This window comes from Anomaloglossus baeobatrachus, chromosome 5 (genome assembly GCF_048569485.1).
Source record: "Anomaloglossus baeobatrachus isolate aAnoBae1 chromosome 5, aAnoBae1.hap1, whole genome shotgun sequence".
In the NCBI taxonomy this organism is placed as follows: Eukaryota; Metazoa; Chordata; class Amphibia; order Anura; family Aromobatidae; genus Anomaloglossus; species Anomaloglossus baeobatrachus.
Window position 1 is genome coordinate 385538295 of NC_134357.1, and position 21899 is coordinate 385560193.

Consider the following 21899-nt stretch of genomic DNA (forward strand, 5'->3'; position numbering starts at 1 on the left):
TTAGTGTAATGCTTTGTGTGGCCTCCAGAGGCCGTACTATACACCCAATCGTCTGGGTCTCCCAATGGAGCGCCGAAGAAAAAAAAAGTTGTGGTGTACGGACAGCAAAAATGAAAACTCAGACTTTGCTGGGGAAGCAAAGTCATGCAGTTTTGAGCCCAAAACACACCCAAAAAACACGCAAAACGCCACGAAAACCGCACTGAGCTGCAGATTGGTGCAGGTTGCAGCAGACAGACCCCCACTGATTACTAAATTATCACCTCTGCTATACTTTGCTAATAACATTTTCTCCAGTGACATTATCTAATAATATTGGGAACATGAAAAATACATTATTAATATTACCAGAGAAAGTCACAACCACGCATTCATTACACACTCACATTTTGTCTTTATTAAACGCCAACTGTTTTTTTTTTTTATCTTTTGTTTTTTTTTCAATTTTTTATTACTGTTTTTCTTGTTTTAAAAGAACAGCACAAAGAGAACTCAGGTAAGCAAGTCTCAGAACCAAGGCCCATGGCCCTGCCACTATACCATTAGACTGTACAAACCCAGAACGCAAGTGTAACCTAGAAATTAATCAGGAATTTGGAAGGAGAGAAGGGAAGAAAACATCAAGAACATGAGAACAGTGCCTGCACCTTATTCTTTCCAGCACAGGTAAGAAACAAAGTCTACAGTATAGATATGCTTATCAGTACTAGATAGACCTTAAAATGCAGGTCTCTCCTGTACTGGCCCAGGCCAGAGTGGTGGGCAGAGGATTAGTGCGAGTGCACACAACCCTCAATTAAATACTCCTTCCAGAACAAGGGGTATAACGTCTGAACAAAACAGGCAGCCAACATGTACAATTTTCTGATGTGGGAGAATACAAGAGGTAATTAAAGGACCAAACATGAAGTTAAAAGCCTTGACCAGAAAATAAAGGGAAAAAGAATTCCATCTAAACCCAACCACCTTCCATTAAAGGCCTTGGCTAATGCACACTCCGTGATAACTCGTCAAGTTGCGGCCCCCTTACTTAAAGATAACCCTCTATACTGGTGTTTGGTACCTCTATCTCACAGGAGCCAATAGAAACATTCTCCAAGTCTACTTTCAGGCAGAGTTTGCACAGAAAGGTCATCTGGGAGATTCACAGTTAGCAGCTTGACGCTACTTCTATCATATATACAAATTTGACCGAGCAATTGAATAAAATCCCTAAGGAGTTGATTGGGGACTGAGCAGGGATCAGATGGGAGCTTTTCTTTTTTGCACCAGCTTCCCAGTGGGTGTATAGGGTGTTGAGGAATAAGGGAGGACGGGTACACAGCCTCCCATAGCAGGGGGCCTAGGGTTTAGCCTGTTGGGGCGGTGAGAGAGTAGGCGGATGGGAATCTCTGCGCACAATCACACTGTAGAGGAGGGTGACTTGCGCAGCAGTAGATACTGATGCATAGCATCTGCATCTCTCTTCAGCCAGGCAGCATTCAGTAGGATATTTTCACAGCACTGTTGCACTGTACGCTCAGCAGAAGGCGCAGGATGAGCATCGAAGAATGTCTGGTAAGGAAAGGGGGAGAAAAGCATTAGAGAAACATTAAAAACAAAAAGCGCTGTGGAATATGTTGGCACTATATAGATAAAACGATTACTAAAAAGGGGTACATATTTAGGGAGGCGCTGTGCCTCAGTGGTTAGTTAGGCTGTGTACACACATCAGCTTTTGGCCATCAGGCACAATCTGGCAGAAACATGAAAAAACGCATCCGGTGTCTGTTGACGCCGGATGCATTTTTCCCCCCATAGACTTCTATTAGCACCGGATTGCGCCGGATGGCCTTGCGTTCCATCAGGCTTTCGCCGGATCCAGTAAAATTTGCTTGTACGGCGGCCAGATGGAACGTTGAGGTGAACTGTTTTTTTTTTTTGCCGGACACAAAAACGATCGCGCCAGATCCGGCGTGTTTTATAATGGCAACCTATGGACACCGGATCTGGTGTCATCCGTCATATGCCGGAATATGGCGCCGGTTTGTTTTTATAAACTGAGCATGCTCAGTATCAAAATGGATCCGTTAAAAAACGGAAGAAACGGATGGAGAAAACTGATGCAACGGATCTGTTTTTTCGACGGATCTGTTGCATTAGTTTTTTGCCGGATTCTGCCTGATGCCAAAAAACTGAAGTGTGCACATAACACAAACCCATGGCTGCAAGGGTAAGGCTATCAAATCCCATCAAGGACAACATCTGCAAGGAATTTGTATACTTTCCCTGTGTTTGTGTGGGTTTCCTCGAGGTTCTCCGGTTTTCCTCCCACATTCCAAAGACATACAGAATTTACATTGTGAGAACAGTGATAATCTCTGTAATGCACTGCGAAATATGTTGGCACTATATAAGCAATGCATAATAAGTAAATTATACTAACTGCTTACCTTGATTTCAGCAGCCATTTTGTCACTAGCAAATCCATCCACAGAAAGCTGAAGGCCAAAAATAAAAACATTATGTTAGCTGCACAAGACATGATTACATGAGCATGAGAGAAACTTATGTCACAGAAAAAGAAAAAGCCTTCATACTTTAATGAGTCGCGAGATAAGGAAGCCACCTTGGTACCGGTTATACAGTTCCTCCCAATTTTCCTTCACAAAGGTCCATGCCGATTTCCTGCCTTGCTTGCTGGCTCCAGCGACCCCTCCAATTACAGACACTGTGTCCTGAGGACGTACCTCTTCCTAGAAAAGAGATGCTTAACAATCAGTAATGGTGCCACGCACGCCATTCAACCTCTCAATCTCATATACTGTGCAGAAACAATGGCTATGGAGAAGCAGTCACTGTGGGAACATATGGGTGAGAAACAACACACTTACTGAAAGTGAAAAGCTTAACACTTTGTGGATTAGCTCTGGGGAAGAAATGGCTCCAAGGACCCTCTCGATTCGGTTCTTTTCCTCCTGCATGTCAGCCTGTTTGTGGAGCTGGAAGTGGAAAAGTGGAAGATAGTTGTAACATGGGAGATGCCAAGCATGGTTATGTAATGGTGAGACTTTACTTGCATTGGTTTTTTTCTCTATTCATTTGAATGGGTAAAAAAAAACAAACCTTAAAAAATTGACATTCTGCAGATTTAAAATAATGCTTTGAAGGTTCACACCCGCAAGGAAAAATTTAAGGGAACCAGCCACCAGATTTGGAGACTATAACCTGCAGCCACCACCAGTGCACTCATATACAATATTCTAGGAGACTGTGTATAAAAGAGCCCAGGCCGCTCTCTAACGTAAAAAACACTTATACTCACCTAGGGGGCAGTCTGGTACAGGAGTCACTTCTCTCCGGTCCGGTGCCTCCTCTCTGCTGCGTTTGCCGTCCTCCTTCTACCCAGTGCACAGCTCAGTATGGATGACTTGTTTTACGACATCCACACAGGCCGACATTGGGGTCCTGCGCAGGCGCTCTTTGATCTGCCCTGCTCAGGGCAAATCAAAGTACTGTAATGCACAGGCGCGAGAAAAGGGTAAAGACCACCTGAGCATGCGCTTTACAACAGGGCATGGCAGATCAAAATGCGCCAGCGTAGGACCGCAATGCCAGCCTGTGTGGATAACGCAGGACACATCATCCATACTAGGATGGGTAGAAGCATGATGGCAATCGCAGCAGAGAGGCGGTGCTGGACTGGAGATCAACGACACCCATCGGACCGGACCGCCCCCTAGGAGAGTATAATAAAGGTGTTTCTTACGTTCTACAGACTGGCCTGGAGTATTCTAGAATGCTGTATATAAAGGGATCGCTGGAGGTGTCAGCAGCTAATAGTCGTCAAATCTGGTGACAGGTTCCCTTTCAGCAGAACGTGCATGGGATTTCAGAAATCTCATTCACTTTGCTTACACTAATATGCAGCGTTTATTACCTTTGAAAAACAGACAGAAAAATGAAATAAAAACAGTGTGAACAGCCCTCTAGGCAACAAAGTTACATGTGATAAGGTGGCCGCGCTGACAATAATTAGATGTGATATCGCAGTGTGACACTGCAATCTTTAAGGCTATGCAGAAAATTTGGTTGGTGCACATAGTCTATTTCTTCTAGTTTCTCTCATACATTATTCACAATGGGTCTGTTGTAGCAGTACTGAGCGTTGTGCATTATACAGGAAAGTCTTATGTATAAATGACCCTAACAGCATTTCCATTAACTGACCATGGGAATTTTATGGATTAGGATCAATTCTATAAAATGTGGCTTCCTGGGTGTGATACCGGGTGATGGCTGCTGAGGATACTATAAAGCTTCCACAATGATCTGTTAATCCATCATTGTTTCCATTTCCCTTAAAAGGCCATTTGCATCAACAAGATTTTATCCCAATATGTAGTAGGTGTAATAATAATAATAATAATAATAATAATAATAATAAATAAAATATTCACAATTACTTCCAATGTAGTAAAAATTAAAAATCTAGTATAGTTCTTCTGATTCACTGTCGCTTACCTCATGTGCAGGGCATTGCAGGACCTTAGGTATCTGTTGCTAGTGGTCATAACCATAGATACCTAAGGTCCTGCAATGCCCTGCACATGAGGTAAGTGACAGTGAATCAGGGGAACTATACTACATTTCTAATTGGAGGGATTTGCTATTACACCTATTACATATTGGGATAGAATTTTGGAGATTGAAGAAGGGAATTTTGTTTACTTACCGTAAATTCCTTTTCTTCTAGCTCCTATTGGGAGACCCAGCCAATTGGGTGTATAGCTACTGCCTCCGGAGGCCACACAAAGTATTACACTTTAAAAAGTGTAACCCCTCCCCTCTGCCTATACACCCTCTCGTGCATCACGGGCCGATCAGTTTTGGTGCCAAAGCAGGAAGGAGGAAAACTTATAAATTGGTCTAAGGTAAATTCAATCCGAAGGATGTTCGGAGAACTGAAACCATGAACCAAAAGAACAATTCAACATGAACAACATGTGTACACAAAAGAACAACAGCCCGAAGGGAACAGGGGCGGGAGCTGGGTCTCCCAATAGGAGCTAGAAGAAAAGGAATTTACGGTAAGTAAACAAAGAAGGGAATTTTGTTTACTTACCGTAAATTCCTTTTCTTCTAGCTCTAATTGGGAGACCCAGACAATTGGGTTGTATAGGCTATGCCTCCGGAGGCCGCACAAAGTATTACACTTAAAAGTGTTAAGCCCCTCCCCTTCTGCCTATACACCCCCCGTGCTCCCACGGGCTCCTCAGTTTTGGTGCAAAAGCAAGAAGGAGGAAAAAGAATTATAAACTGGTTTAAAGTAACTTCAATCCGAAGGAATATCGGAGAACTGAAACCATTCAACATGAACAACATGTGTACACAAAAAAACAGGGGCGGGTGCTGGGTCTCCCAATAGGAGCTAGAAGAAAAGGAATTTACGGTAAGTAAACAAAATTCCCTTCTTTGTCGCTCTATTGGGAGACCCAGACAATTGGGACGTCCAAAAGCAGTCCCTGGGTGGGTAAAATAATACCTCGTAAGAGAGCCGTAAAACGGCCTCTTCCTACAGGTGGGCAACCGCCGCCTGAAGGACTCGTCTACCTAGGCTGGCATCCGCCGAAGCATAGGTATGCACCTGATAGTGCTTCGTGAAAGTGTGCAGACTCGACCAGTTAGCCGCCTGACACACCTGCTGAGCCGTAGCCTGGTGCCTCAAAGCCCAGGACGCGCCCACGGCTCTGGTAGAATGGGCCTTCAGCCCTGAGGGAACCGGAAGCCCAGCCGAACGGTAAGCTTCGATAATTGGCTCCTTGATCCACCGAGCCAGGGTTGATTTGGAAGCCTGTGACCCTTTACGCTGGCCAGCGACAAGGACAAAGAGTGCATCCGAGCGGCGCAGGGGCGCCGTACGAGAAATGTAGATTCTGAGTGCTCTCACCAGATCTAACAAGTGCAAATCCTTTTCACATTGGTGAACTGGATGAGGACAAAAAGAAGGTAAGGAGATATCCTGATTGAGATGAAAGGGGGATACCACCTTAGGGAGAAATTCCGGAACCGGACGTAGAACCACCTTGTCCTGGTGAAACACCAGGAAAGGGGTTTTGCATGAAAGCGCTGCTAGCTCAGACACTCTCCGAAGTGAAGTGACTGCTACTAGAAAAACCACCTTCTGCGAAAGGCGTGAGAGAGGAATATCCCTCATTGGCTCGAATGGTGGTTTCTGAAGAACCATCAGCACCCTGTTCAGATCCCAGGGTTCTAACGGCCGCTTGTAAGGAGGGACGATGTGACAAACCCCCTGCAGGAACGTGCGTACCTGTGGAAGTCTGGCTAGGCGCTTCTGGAAAAACACAGAGAGCGCTGAGACTTGTCCCTTAAGAGAGCCAAGCGACAAACCCTTTTCCAGTCCAGATTGAAGGAAGGACAGAAAAGTGGGCAAGGCAAAAGGCCAGGGAGAAATACCCTGAGCAGAACACCACGACAGGAAAATTTTCCACGTCCTGTGGTAGATTTTAGCGGACGTTGGTTTCCTAGCTTGTCTCATAGTGGCAATGACGTCTTGAGATAACCCTGAAGACGCTAGGATCCAGGACTCAATGGCCACACAGTCAGGTTGAGGGCCGCAGAATTCAGATGGAAAAACGGCCCTTGAGATAGCAAGTCTGGTCGGTCTGGTAGTGCCCACGGTTGGCCGACCGTGAGATGCCACAGATCCGGGTACCACGACCGCCTCGGCCAGTCTGGAGCGACGAGGATGACGCGGCGGCAGTCGGCCCTGATCTTGCGTAACACTCTGGGCAACAGTGCCAGCGGAGGAAACACATAAGGGAGCTGAAACTGCGACCAATCCTGAACTAAGGCGTCTGCCGCCAGAGCTCTGGGATCTTGAGACCGTGCCATGAACGCCGGTACCTTGTTGTTGTGCCGGGACGCCATGAGGTCGACGTCCGGCACCCCCCAGCGGCAACAGATCTCCTGGAACACGTCCGGGTGAAGGGACCATTCCCCTGCGTCCATGCCCTGGCGACTGAGATAATCTGCTTCCCAGTTTTCCACGCCTGGGATGTGAACTGCGGATATGGTGGAGGCCGTGGCTTCCACCCACATCAAAATCCGCCGGACTTCCTGGAAGGCTTGCCGGCTGCGTGTGCCGCCTTGGTGGTTGATGTATGCCACCGCTGTGGAGTTGTCCGACTGAATTCGGGTCTGCTTGCCCTTCAACCACTGCTGGAACGCTTTCAGGGCAAGATACACTGCCCGTATTTCCAGAACATTGATCTGAAGCGAGGACTCTTGCTGGGTCCACGTACCCTGAGCCCTGTGGTAGAGAAAAACCGCTCCCCACCCTGACAGACTCGCGTCCGTCGTGACTACTTCCCAGGATGGGGGTAGGAAGGATTTCCCCTTCGATAATGAAGTGGGAAGGAGCCACCACCGAAGGGAAGCTTTGGTCGCCTGAGAGAGGGAGACGGTCCTGTCGAGGGACGTCGGCTTCCTGTCCCATTTGCGTAAGATAAGTACAAAAAACAAACAAAACCGCTCACCACTGCAGAGACAAGCCTGAATATATCCTCCTGTTAGTCCCCTTTGGTCCGGCACGGATTACGGCAGCAAGCCGAGAAGATAATAGAAGAAAGCAGTGGAAAAATCCAGCTGGACTCCAAAGGGATAAAGACACCGGCTTGTTCACACTGATGCATGGCAGATGTATACTACTACGCGTTTCGGCGGAACGCCTTCCTCAGGTATACATCTGCCATGCATCAGTGTGAACAAGCCGGTGTCTTTACTTGAGAAATGGATATATATTTTTAATCGAGTTGATATAAATAAAGAAGCATTTTTATTTATCCCTTTGGAGTCCAGCTGGATTTTTCCACTGCTTTCTTCTATTTGCGTAAGATGTCCCATTGAAGGGGACGCAGGTGAAACTGCGCGAAAGGGACTGCCTCCATTGCTGCCACCATCTTCCCCAGGAAGTGCATGAGGCGCCTCAAGCGGTGTGACTGGCCTTGAAGGAGAGATTGTACCCCTTTCTGTAGTGACTGCTGCTTGATCAGCGGAAGCTTCACTATCGCTGAGAGGGTATGAAACTCCATGCCAAGATATGTCAGCGATTGGGCCGGTGTCAGATTTGACTTTGGAAAATTGATGATCCACCCGAAACCCTGGAGAGTCTCCAGGGTAGCGTCGAGGCTGCGTTGGCATGCCTCTTGAGAGGGTGCCTTGATCAGCAGATCGTCCAAATACGGAATCACCGAGTGACCCTGCGAGTGTAGGAGCGCTACTACAGTAGCCATCACCTTGGTAAAAACCCGTGGGGCTGTTGACAGGCCGAACGGCAGTGCCACAAATTGCAGGTGTTCGTTTCCTATGGCGAAGCGCAAGAAGCGCTGGTGCTCTGGAGCAATCGGTACGTGGAGATAAGCATCTTTGATATCGATCGATGCAAGGAAATCTCCTTGGGACATTGAGGCGATGACGGAGCGGAGGGATTCCATCCTGAACCGTCGGGTTTTTACGTGTTTGTTGAGCAGTTTCAGGTCCAGGACCGGGCGGAAAGACCCGTCCTTCTTTGGGACCACAAACAAATTGGAGTAAAAACCGTGGCTCTGTTGCTGAAGAGGAACAGGGACCACCACTCCTTCCGCCTTCAGAGTGCCCAGCGCCTGCAGAAGAGCCTCGGCTCGCTCGGGAGGCGGGGATGACCTGAAGAATCGAGTCGGGGGACGAGAGGTGAACTCTATCTTGTAACCGTGAGACAGAATGTCTCTCACCCAGCGGTCTTTTATTTGTGGCAGCCAGGTGTCGCAAAAGCGGGAGAGCCTGCCACCGACCGAGGATGCTACTAGAGGAGGTCGAAAGTCATGAGGAAGCCGCTTTGTTAGCGGCGCCTCCGGTGGTCTTTTTAGGACGTGACTTAGAAGGAACAAAGGAACTCTGATGCATGGCGGTCTGAGACCCTTTGGACGAGGAGAATTGGGACCTGCCCGCGCCCCGAAAGGACCGAAACCTCGACTGCCCTCTCCTCTGTTGGGGTATGTTCTGTTTGGGCTGGGGTAAGGATGTATCCTTTCCCTTGGATTGTTTGATGATTTCATCCAGACGCTCGCCAAACAGCCTGTCGCCAGAAATTGGCAAACTGGTTAAGCGCTTTTTGGAAGCAGAATTTGCCTTCCATTCCCGTAGCCACAAGGCCCTGCGGAGTACCACCGAATTGGCGGCCGCAACCGCCGTACGGCTCGCAGAGTCCAGGACAGCATTAATAGCGTAAGACGCAATTGCCGAGGTCTGGGTGGTAATGGATGCCACTTGTGGCGCGGCCGCTTCAATTTGCGCCTGACCTGCTGAGATAGCTTGTAGCGCCCATACGGCTGCAAATGCTGGGGCAAAAGAAGCTCCGATAGCTTTATAGATGGATTTCAACCAGAGCTCCATCTGCCTGTCAGTGGCATCTTTGAGCGAGGCCCCATCTTCCACTGCAAGTATGGATCTAGCCGCCAGTCTGGAGATTGGAGGGTCCACTTTGGGACACTTAGTCCAACCTTTAACCACGTCAGGGGGAAAAGGATAACGTGTATCCTTAAGGCGCTTAGAAAAACGCTTATCTGGATAAGCATGGTGATTCTGGACTGCCTCTCTGAAATCAGAGTGGTCTAGAAACATACTCTGTGTACGCTTGGGGAACCTGAAACGGAATTTCTCCTGCTGAGACACTGACTCCTCCGCCGGAGGAGCTGAGGGAGAGATATCCAGCATTTGATTGATGGACGTAATAAGATCGTTCACTATGGCGTCCCCGTCTGGAGTATTAAGATTGAGAGCGCCCTCAGGATCAGAATCCTGATCATCTGTCTCCGCATCATCAACCAGAGATTCCCCCCGCTGAGACCCTAAACCATATGATGTCGAGGGAAATTCTAAGCGAGCCCGCTTATTCGGTCTGGGGCTGGGGTCTAAGTCATAACCCTCAGCCTGGGATGTATGAGATACCCCGGGAGGACAATGTTGTACCAACTGAGGGGGGTCAGGGAACAATGATTCAACAGAGTCCCTTTGCTGAGATACCGGCCTGGACTGCAAGGCTTCTAGTATCTTAGCCATAGTCTCAGAGAGTTTTGCAAACTCAGTCCCCGTCACCTGGACAGTGTCAACAGGTGGCTCCCCCTGGGCCCCTCTTAGCAGAGGCTCCGGCTAAAGAAGTGTCACCGGGGCCGAACATTGCACACAATGAGGGTCAGTGGAACCTGCCGGTAGCGGGGTCGTACATGCGGCGCAGGCAGCATAATAAGCCTGTGTTTTGGCACCCCTGCCTTTTGTGGGCGCCATGCTATTGTTTTCCCTGAGTAACACAATAGGGTATATAGTCAGAATGAACTGTGCTCATACAGTGTAGAGTATATACTATAACAAATAATGTAGCAATACACTACAGCACCATGGGGCTAGCACCACAGGTGCTGCTTACCAGCCGCCTAAAGCGGTTGTGAGGCCACCAGAGACCGTGTCTGGGTCTCCCAGGGTTTGTCCCTCTCTGCAGCGTCGGAGGAGCTGACAGGAATGGCTGCGGCGTCCTGACGAGAGGAGGGAGCCGTGGGCGTGGCCGAGAAAGTGCGGGAACTGGTGCTCACACTGTGCACAGTGAGGGGGGTGGAGTATGCAAATCATACTCCAGCCCTCAGTGCTGCTCGTTCCGTGCAGCGTCCCGCCCTTCCCCTGCCTGTCAGGGCTGGGGGCGGGAGAAGAGGAGACTAGGCCGCAAGAAAGCCTGGGGACTCGAGTATAAGCCTGCCGCCGTAAAAGCGCGGCCGGCGCCGAAGTCCCCGGCGAACTACAAGTCCCAGCCGCGCCGCAGTTTCCCAAGGCAGCGGCGGTTAGCGCGGTAGCCCCTACATGTAAACACACTCAGCGACGCTGAGTGTGTAATGGCACATATTAACCCGGTCAGCGCCGCTGTCCCCGGTGCACTAGCACACCCAGCAAAGCTGAGGTGTTGCCGTGCGCGGTCCCCACAGGGATACAGAGTACCTTCACGTAGCAGGGCCATGTCCCTGAACGATACCCGGCTCCTATCCAGCAGTCTCCACAGGAGTTGTGGATGAAGCACGGTCTCAGTGCCTGGAGACCGATAAGATCCCACTTCCACCAGAGCCCTGAGGGGGATGGGGAAGGAAAGCAGCATGTGGGCTCCAGCCTCCGTACCCGCAATGGATACCTCAACCTTAACAACACCGCCGACAAGAGTGGGGTGAGAAGGGAGCATGCTGGGGGCCCTATATGGGCCCACTTTTCTTCCATCCGACATGGTCAGCAGCTGCTGCTGACCAATCTGTGGAGCTGTGCTGTGCGTGTCTGACCTCCTTCGCACAAAGCAAAAAACTGAGGAGCCCGTGGGAGCACGGGGGGTGTATAGGCAGAAGGGGAGGGGCTTAACACTTTTGAGTGTAGTACTTTGTGCGGCCTCCGGAGGCATAGCCTATACAACCCAATTGTCTGGGTCTCCCAATAGAGCGACAAAGAAATTCCCTTCTTCTTTGTCGCTCCATTGGGAGACCCAGACAATTGGGACGTCCAAAAGCAGTCCCTGGGTGGGTAACAGAATACCTCGATAAAAAGAGCCGTAACACGGCCCCCTCTTACAGGTGGGCAACCGCCGCCTGAAGGACTCGCCTACCTAGGCTGGCATCTGCCGAAGCATAGGCATGCACCTGATAGTGTTTCGTGAAGGTGTGCAGACTCGACCAGGTAGCCGCCTGACACACCTGCTGAGCCGTAGCCTGGTGCCGCAATGCCCAGGATGCACCCACGGCTCTGGTAGAATGGGCTTTCAGCCCTGAAGGAATCGGAAGCCCAGAAGAACGATAGGCTTCAAAAATCGGTTCCTTGATCCACCGAGCCAAGGTAGACTTGGAAGCCTGCGACCCCTTACGCTGGCCAGCGACAAGGACAAAGAGCGCATCAGAGCGGCGCAGGGGCGCCGTGCGAGACACGTAGATCCGGAGTGCTCTCACTAGATCTAACAAATGCAAATCCTTTTCACATTGGTGAACTGGATGAGGGCAAAATGAAGGTAAGGAGATATCCTGATTGAGATGAAAAGTGGACACCACCTTAGGGAGAAAGTCCGGGACCGGACGCAGAACCACCTTATCCTGGTGAAATACCAGGAAAGGGCCTTTGCATGACAGCGCTGCAAGCTCTGACACTCTACGGAGTGAAGTAACCGCCACTAGAAATGCCACCTTCTGCGAAAGACGTGATAGAGAGACATCCCGCAGCGGCTCAAAAGGTGGTTTTTGAAGAGCCCGTAGAACCATGTTGAGATCCCAGGGTTCCAGCGGACGCTTGTAAGGTGGGACTATGTGGCAAACTCACTGCAGGAACGTGCGGACCTGCGGAAGCCTGGCTAGACGCTTTTGAAAAAACACGGAAAGCGCCGAGACTTGACCTTTGAGAGAGCCGAGGGACAAACCCTTGTCCAATCCCGATTGAAGGAAGGAAAGAAACCTGGGTAAGGCAAACGGCCAGGGGATAAACCCCCTCTCAGAGCACCAGGCTAAGAAGTTCCTCCAAGTTCTGTGATAGATCTTGACTGATGTTGGCTTCCTTGCCTGTCTCAGTGGCAATGACATCTTGAGACAACCCTGAGGACGCTAAGAGCCAGGACTCAATGGCCACACAGTCAGGTTGAGGGCCGCAGAATTCAGATGGAAAAATGGCCCTTGAGATAGCAAGTCTGGTCGGTCTGGGAGCGCCCACGGTTGCCCCACCGTGAGATGCCACAGATCCGGGTACCACGACCGCCTCGGCCAATCTGGAGCGACGAGGATGGCGCGGCGGCAGTCGGACCTGATCTTGCGCAACACTCTGGGCAGCATTGCCAGAGGAGGGAATACATAAGGCAGTTGAAACTGCGACCAATCCTGAACTAAGGCGTCTGCCGCCAGAGCTCTGTGGTCCTGAGACCGTGCCATGAATGCCGGGACCTTGTTGTTGTGCCGAGACGCCATGAGATCGACGTCCGGCGTTCCCCAGCGGCAACAGATCTCTTGAAACACGTCCGGGTGGAGAGACCATTCCCCCGCGTCCATGCCCTGGCGACTGAGGAAGTCTGCTTCCCAGTTTTCTACGCCCGGAAAGTGAACCGCGGAGATGGTGGAGGCTGTGGCCTCCGCCCACAGCAGAATCCGCCGGACTTCTTGGAAGGCTTGACGACTGCGCGTGCCGCCCTGGTGGTTGATGTACGCAACCGCCGTGGCGTTGTCCGACTGTATGCGGATCTGCCTGCCCTCGAGCCACCGATGGAACGCCTTGAGGGCTAGATACACCGCCCTTATCTCCAGAACATTGATCTGAAGGGAGGACTCTGTCGGAGTCCAGGTTCCCTGAGCCTTGTGGTGGAGAAAAACCGCTCCCCATCCTGACAGGCTCGCGTCCGTCGTGACCACAGCCCAGGATGGGGGCAGAAAGTATTTTCCTTTCGACAGAGAAGTGGGGAGAAGCCACCACTGAAGAGAGGTCTTGGCTTCCAGAGACAGAGAGACGTTCCTGTCCAAGGACGTCGGCCTCTTGTCCCATTTGCGGAGAATGTCCCATTGGAGTGGACGCAGATGAAATTGCGCAAATGGAACTGCCTCCATTGCTGCCACCATCTTCCCCAGGAAGTGCATGAGGCGCCTCAAGGGGTGCGACTGTGCCTGAAGAAGGGATTGTACCCCTGTCTGCAGCGACCGCTGTTTGTCCAGCGGCAGCTTGACCATCGCTGAGAGAGTATGAAACTCCATTCCGAGGTACGTCAGTGACTGGGTCGGAGACAATTTTGACTTTGGAAAATTGATGATCCACCCAAACCTCTGGAGAGTCTCCAGAGCAACGGTCAGACTGTGTTGACAAGCCACCCGTGAGGGTGCCTTGACTAGGAGATCGTCTAGGTAAGGGATCACCGAGTGGCCCTGAGAGCGTAGGATCGCTACGACGGATGCCATGACCTTGGTGAAGACCCGTGGGGCTGTCGCCAGGCCGAAAGGCAGTGCCACAACTGAAGGTGTTCGTCCCCGATGGCGAAACGCAGGAAGCGTTGATGCTCTTGAGCGATCGGCACATGGAGATAGGCATCTTTGATGTCGATTGATGCTAGGAAGTCTCCTTGGGACATCGAAGCGATGACAGATCGGAGGGATTCCATGCGAAACCTCCTGGTTGTCACATGTCTGTTGAACAATTTTAGGTCCAAAACGGGACGGAATGAGCCGTCCTTTTTGGCACCACGAACAGATTGGAGTAAAAACCGCGACCGCGTTCCTGAAGGGGAACGGGGATCACCACTCCTTCTGTTTTCAGAGTGTCCACCGCCTGAAAAAGCGCAACGGTCCGCTCGGGGGGCGGAGATGTTCTGAAAAAACGAGTCGGAGGACGAGAGCTGAACTCTATCCTGTAACCGTGAGACAGAATGTCCCTCACCCATCGGTCTTGGACATGTGGCCACCAGGCGTCGCAAAAGCGGGAGAGCCTGCCACCGACCGAGGATGCGGTTTGGGGCGGCCGAAAGTCATGAGGAGGCCGCCTTGGAGACGGTGCCTCCAGCGGTCTTTGGAGGACGTGACTTAGACCGCCATGCAGAAGAGTTCCTCTGGCTCTTCTGTGGTCTGTTGGACAAGGAGGGTTGGGATCTGGCTGAGGGCCGAAAGGACCGAAACCTCGCTTGAACTTTCCGTTGCTGAGGTCGGTTTGGCTTGTGGTAAGGACGAGTCCTTTCCCTTGGATTGCTTAATAATTTCATCCAACCGCTCGCCAAACAGTCGGTCGCCAGAAAAAGGCAAACCGGTCAAGAACTTTTTGGAAGCAGAGTCTGCCTTCCATTCGCGTAGCCACATGGCTCTGCGGACTGCCACAGAATTGGCGGATGCTACCCCTGTACGGCTAGCCGAGTCCAGGACAGCATTCATGGCGTAGGATGCAAATACTGACGCCTGAGAAGTCAAAGATGTTACTTGTGGCGCAGCGGTACGGGTGACCGCATTAATCTCAGACAGACAAGCTGAGATAGCCTGGAGTGCCCACACTGCTGCAAAGGCTCGGGCAAAAGACGCGCCTATGGCTTCATAGATGGATTTCAGTAGGAGCTCTATCTGCCTGTCCGTGGCATCCTTGAGCGATGCACCGTCAGCCACTGCTACTACGGATCTAGCCGCCAGTCTAGAGACTGGAGGATCCACCTTGGGACACTGAGCCCAACCCTTAACCACGTCAGCGGGGAAGGGGTAACGTGTGTCATTAAGGCGTTTAGTAAAGCGCTTGTCTGGGAAAGCCCTGTGCTTCTGGACAGCATCTCTGAAGTTAGAGTGATCGAAGAAAGCACGTACGTTTAGAAAACCTAAACTGGTGTTTCTCCTGTTGTGAAGCCGAATCCTCTGTAGGCGGAGTTGGGGGAGACAGATCTAGCACCTGGTTGATGGACGCTATAAGATCATTTACTATGGCGTCCCCTTCAGGTGTATCCAGATTGAGAGCAACGTCAGGATCAGAGTCCTGAGCTGCGACCTCCGCCTCCTCCTCTAGAGAATCCTCAAGCTGAGACCCCGAACTGCGTGAAGAAGTCGGGGAAGATGCTAAGCGAGCCCGCTTAGCTGGTCTGGGACTGCGGTCCGTGCCGGAGTCCTGCACGTAATAAACTAGAGGCCACACCAGGAACACGCTTAGTCGCAGACCGAGAGGGGCCTGGGGGTGATCCCGCAGTGCCCGGGGCCTGTATAAGGGCCGGTCTGGACTGCAAAACCTCTAGAAACTTAACAGACCATTTATCCATAGACTGAGTCATGGAATGAGAAAGCGACTCAGAGAGTTTGTCAGCTAAAACAGCAAACTCTGTCCCTGCCATCTAGACAGGGGGGGCCGGTGGTTCTACCTGGGCCGAGGGACCCCCTAGTGCCTCAGGCTCCGGCTGAGCGAGTGCCACAGGGGCCGAGCATTGCTCACAGTGAGGGTAGGTGGAACCTGCATGTAACAAAGCCGCACAAGAGGTACAGGTAGCAAAATAACCCTGTGCCTTGGCCCCCTTGCTCCCTGTGAACGACATGCTGTTGTCTCCCAGGAGCGTGATCACTGAGGGTATATAGCCACAAGTTAACAATACAGCTGAACCGGAAAAGTATACAAATATAATGCATCTATATACAGGTCAGCACCCCAGGGGGACCAGCACCGGTAACCGATGTGGCTTACCAACCGCTCCAGCGGTGTGTGGCCACCAGATTCCCTTTCTGCCTCGGGTCTCCCAGAGCTGCTGCCAGACGTCCTCCACCGGCAGGATGTGTTAAAACATGGCTGTCGGCGTTCACAGGGGAGGAGGGAGCCGTGGGCGGACTTACAAAAGTGCGGGAATCTGGTGCCCCATAGGGAATAGTGAGGGGGGAGGAGGACAGCTATGTGTGCTCCAGCCCTCACTGTCGGCGTCAGCCCGACCGTCCCGCCCTTGCCCCTGACTGGCAGGCCCGTGGGCGGGCGTTTAATGTACTAGGCCGCAAAAGCCGGGGACTAAAGTAGAAACCGCGGCCGACAAGCAGGCATGGCCGGCGCGGTAGTCCCGGACAAAAAACAAACACTGCAGGCGCTGCAGCGTCTGAGGCCCAGGTGCTCCATGCACCGTCCCAAAGGGGACACAGAGTACCTGTAGTTGCAGGGCCTTGTCCCTGACGATACTCAGTCTCCTGTCCGGCAGATACCACCAGGGGCTGCGGAGGGAGCCCGGTCCCAGTGTCTGGATGACTGGTTAGGATCCCACTTCACCCAGAGCCCCTAAGGGATGGGGAAGGAAAGCGGCATGTGGGCTCCAGCCTCTGTACCCGCAATGGGTACCTCAACCTGAACAACACCGCCGACTCAGTGGGGTGAGCAGGGAGCATGCCGGGGGCCCTGTTAAGGGCCCTCTTTTCTTCCATCCGAAATAGTCAGCAGCTGCTGCTGACTAAAATGTGGAGCATTGTGTGCATGTGTGCCTCCTTCAACACAAAGCTAAAAACTGATGGGCCCGTGATGCACGGGAGGGTGTATAGGCAGAGGGGAGGGGTTACACTTTTTAAAGTGTAATACTTTGTGTGGCCTCCGGAGGCAGTAGCTATACACCCAATTGGCTGGGTCTCCCAATGGAGCGACAAAGAAATAACCCTTTAGGCTTCCTGCTGAATGGCTTCTTGTAGCTTGGCACTTATTACACTACATTTATTTCTACTACTGCTCTTATTTTGTGTATGTTTGAGTGACTATTAGTAAATTAACCATCTTGTAAGAGAAAAAGCTCTCGAGTGCCACTTATTAAAGGTGACCACTCTATAAATCAACAAACCTGTGAACGGTATAAAAAAAGGTTGGCTCAGAGGTTGGTTAGCACTGGTCGTCTAGGGTTCACATCTGACCAAGGATAACTAAAGGCAGTCCCCGACTCTAGAACGCATTTAGTTTATAACCCAGGGACGGCCTGCATCAGTATGGATTAACTGTACATCAATAGATAGAAGGGACACTTCATTTCTTTCTATGTTCATATCATGTAAATAACTATATATGTATAGCAAGAAATGTGATCAACCAGAGTGTTAAGATTATAACATTATAGGCAACACTAACCTTCAGCATGGTATCCAGAGTTGTGGTGTTTCCATGCTTCAGGACAGTCACATAAACCTGAAAACATAGATCTGATTTAGGTAGCTGTTGGAGAAGAAAAAGTGAAGCAATAAAAAGAAGGAAGGATGACTGACCGGACTTCTAAGGTCAGCACTTAGCATGTTCTTTCCTTCTACGTGGTCCTTAAACCTACGACGTGCCTCCTCCAGGGTGGGTTTATGGCCAGCCTTTCCCAACTTCCCCAAAACTAGCCCCCTCAGCAGAGCATCCAAGTGTCCTATAAAGTAAAGGATAAACACCTAAATAAAGCAAATTGCTAAAGTAAAGTTAACAGTCTTTGTTTTATGAAAACAAACCATTTCATATTATACAAGGTTTCCTTTAAAGGGAATGCCTCACAATACACATCCCTCTAATATGGTTTGTCAAAAGTACACCAGCCTCATTAGGTCTAAAGTCTATATAATTATGCATTCAGTTTGTATTGTGAAATCAAGAGACCGACCAAGTTTATCAGCAAAGGGGCTTGTTTTAATGTAAAGTCCTTATATTTCATAACTTGCTCATGATCACATATAGAGCCATGCCAAGTAGATTTGTTTATATGGAAATAGTCAAGATCCTTTGACATCCACAAGTAACCAGCTTATGTTGCTTTATACTGTATAGCCTCCTGAATGTTTATATGATGGGATGTCCTTTCGGCGAGGTTGACATGAAGATCAGGAGAGCAGACTGCTGGTCATTACATGTCTCAGAGTAGTAACACCTCTTTCCATTTAAAATAAGCTCTGAAGGCAGAATCTCAGGGTGATGTATCCAGCCCAAAGATCTCAACAGCTCATTTACATAAGAAAAATGGGGATTTGTCTGTAATGACACATCTTACTAACCTTTCTATGAACTGCATGTCCATATAGATTGCTTAGGAGGGTTAGGCGGGCTTTGCACGTTGCGACATCGCAAGCCAATGCTGCGATGTCGCACGCGATAGTCCCCGCCCCCGTCGCAGGTACGATATCTTGTGATAGCTGGCGTAGCGAAAATTATGGCTATGCCAGCTTCACATGCACTCAGCTGCCCTGCGACCGTCGCTCTGGCCGGCGACCCGCCTCCTTCCTAAGGGGGCGGGTCGTGCGGCGTCATAGCGACGTCACATGGCAGGCGGCAAATAGCAGCGGAGGGGTGGAGATGAGCAGGATGTAAACATCCCGCCCACCTCCTTCCTTCCGCATAGCCGGCGGCGGCAGGTAAGCTGATGTTCCTCGCTCCTGCGGCGTTATACACAGCGATGTGTGCAGCCGCAGGAGCGAGGAACTACATCGTACCTGTCGCTGCAGCATAATTGTGAAAAAGTCGGAGCCTGCAACGATGATACGATAACGACGCTTTTGCGCTCGTTAATCGTATCATCTAGCATTTACACGCTACGATCTCGAAAGTGACGCCGGAAGTGCGTCACTTTCGATTTGACCCCACCGACATCGCATGTGCGATGTTGCAACGTGCAAAGCCGCCCTTAATCCTACTGATAGATTCCCTTTAACCCACTGCCCAATAGTGCTACCAATTCAATTTCAGTGAAAGGTGTAAAAATTAGATTATTTTTTTTGACCTGCAGTGAAGCCTGATTGGCCACTAGATGTCAGCACATGTTAAACCTGCATTTTTTTTTTTTTTTTTTTACATGGCCATACACACATTAGGCTCTTGTTCACATCTACATTGCGGCTTCCAACTTAAAGCAAAAATCACAACATATTGCGTGATGGATACAAATTAACGGCACTGACACTGAATTGAAGTCCGCAAGGTTTGAAAGTGGTGTCCATTGATTTACTCCTTGTGAAAACAAGTTCTGCTAACAGAGTCAACACATGTGAACTCAGTCTTTAAAGGGAACCTGTCACTAGTTTTTTGCCCTGTAAGCTGCGGCCACCACCAGTGTGCTCCTATATACAGCATTCTAACATGCTGTATATAAAAGCCCAGGCTGCTGTGTAGAATGTAAAAAACATTTTATAATACTTACCTAACAGTCGCTGCGGTAGATTTGAGTCAGATGGGTATCTCCGTTATCCGGTACCGGCACCTCCTCTTTCGGCCATCTTCGTCCTTCTTCTGAAGCCTGTGTACATGACGCATCCTATGTCATACACACTCGCCGGTCCTGCGCAGGACCTAAATGCCTGTGAGTGTGGATGACGTACAGCGCGTCATGAACCTCGGCTACAGTAGGACGACAAAGATGGCCGAAAGAGGCGGCACCGGAGACGCCCCCCCTGACTCGGATCCACCGCAGCAATAGTTAGGTAAGTATTAAAGTGCTTTTTACATTCTATGCAGCAGCCTGGGCTCTTATATACAACACTAGAAGGTGGCCCGATTTTCTACGCATCGGGTATTCTAGAATTTACGTATTGTGTAGTTAATGTATGATTTTTGTTAGATAGATATATATATATATATATATATATATATATATCTATATATATATATATATATATATATATAGATATATATATATATCTATCTCTCTCATATATATATATATATATATATATATATCTATATCTATATCTATATATCTATATATCTATATATCTATATATCTATATATCTCTATATCTCTATATCTCTATATCTCTATATCTCTATATCTCTATATCTCTATATCTCTATATCTCTATATCTCTATATCTCTATATCTCTATATCTCTATATCTCTATATCTCTATATCTCTATATCTCTATATCTCTATATCTCTATATCTATATATCTATATATCTATGTTGTGTGTAGTTACCAAGTGTTTGTGTAGGGGCTGTACATGTTGTGGGTGTTGTCTGGGTGTGGGGGGGTGAGAGCGGTGTTGTGTGTGTGTTGCGTTGTTTGTGGAGCGCTGTGTGTCTGTAGCGTTGTGTGTGTATGTGTTGCGCGGTTTGTGTGGGTGTGGTGTGTTTTGGGGGGAGGTATGTTTTGTGCAATGTGTGTGTTGCATGATATGTGCGTATATTTATGTATGCCGCGGTGTTTGTGTGTTGGGTGTTGTGTGTGTGCAGCGTTGTCTGTGTGTGTGGGTGTCTGTGTAGGGCGGTGTTTGTGGTTCCCAGTGTGTGTGTGGTGTGTTGTGTGTGTTGGGGGAGGTGTGCACCTCACATCGTGCTCCATCCGCCATGCTGCGCAACCCCCATCGTGCTCCATCCGCCATGCTGCGCACTCCCAAACGTGCTCCATCCGCCATGCTGCGCACTCCCAAACGTGCTCCATCCGCCATGCTGCGCACTCCCAAACGTGCTCCATCCGCCATGCTGCGCACTCCCAAACGTGCTCCATCCGCCATGCTGCGCACTCCCAAACGTGCTCCATCCGCCATGCTGCGCACTCCCAAACGTGCTCCATCCGCCATACTGCGCACTCCCAAACGTGGTCCATCCGCCATGCTGCGCACTCCCAAACGTGGTCCATCCGCCATGCTGCGCACTCCCAAACGTGGTCCATCCGCCATGCTGCGCACTCCTCATTGTGCTCCATCCCCCATGCTGCGCACCCCCCATCGTGCACCATCCCCCATGCTGCACCAGCATCAGCCTCTCTCCTCCCAGCATCAGCCTCTCTCCTCCCAGCATCAGCCTCTCTCCCCCCAGCATCAGCCTCCCCCAGCATCAGCCTCCCTCTCCCAGCCTTCTCCAGGATCAGCCTCTCTCCTCCCAGCCTCCGTCCTCCCAGCCTTCCCCAGCATCAGCTTTCCCCTCCCAGCCTCCCTCAGCATCAGTCTTCCCCAGCATCAGCCTCTCTCCTCCCAGCCTCAGCCTCTCTCCTTCCAGCCTCCCTCAGCATCAGCCTCCCCTTCCCTTCCCAGCCTTCCCCAGGATCAGCCTCTCTCTCCTCCCAGCCTCCTTCCTCCCAGCCTCCCCCTCCCAGCCTCCCTCAGCATCAGCCTTCCCCCTCCCAGTCTCCCCCAGCATCAGCCTCCCCAAGCATCAGCCTCCACCAGCATCAGCCTCCACCAGCATCAGCCTCCACCAGCATCAGCCTCTCTCCTTCCAGCCTCCCCCAGCATCAACCTCCCCAAGCATCAACCTCCCCAAGCATCAACCTCCCTCGTCCCAGCCTCCCCCAGCATCAGCCTCCCCCAGCATCAGCCTCTCTCCTCCCAGCATCAGCCTCTCCTCTCTGTCCCCAGCATCAGCCTCTCTCCTCCCAGCATCAGCCTCTCTCCTCCCAGCATCAGCCTCTCTCCTCCCAGCCTCCCCCAGCATCAGCCTCTCTCCTCCCAGCC

General features: G+C 50.5%; 1 protein-coding gene across 1 annotated transcript in view; it reads right to left on the minus strand.

The window, feature by feature from the left end:
* Positions 1-358: 358 nt before the first annotated feature.
* The window catches only part of NPEPPS (aminopeptidase puromycin sensitive), a 111143-nt gene continuing 89602 nt past the window's right edge, over positions 359-21899 (minus strand). Inside the window, exons 18-23 of the mRNA XM_075350076.1 lie at positions 17751-17893; positions 17617-17673; positions 2874-2981; positions 2580-2735; positions 2433-2480; positions 359-1554 (exon numbers count right to left, since the gene is read on the minus strand). Of these exons, the coding sequence (XP_075206191.1) occupies positions 1402-1554; positions 2433-2480; positions 2580-2735; positions 2874-2981; positions 17617-17673; positions 17751-17893 (665 nt within the window). The 3' untranslated portion in view covers positions 359-1401. The remainder of the gene's footprint in view (positions 1555-2432; positions 2481-2579; positions 2736-2873; positions 2982-17616; positions 17674-17750; positions 17894-21899) is intronic.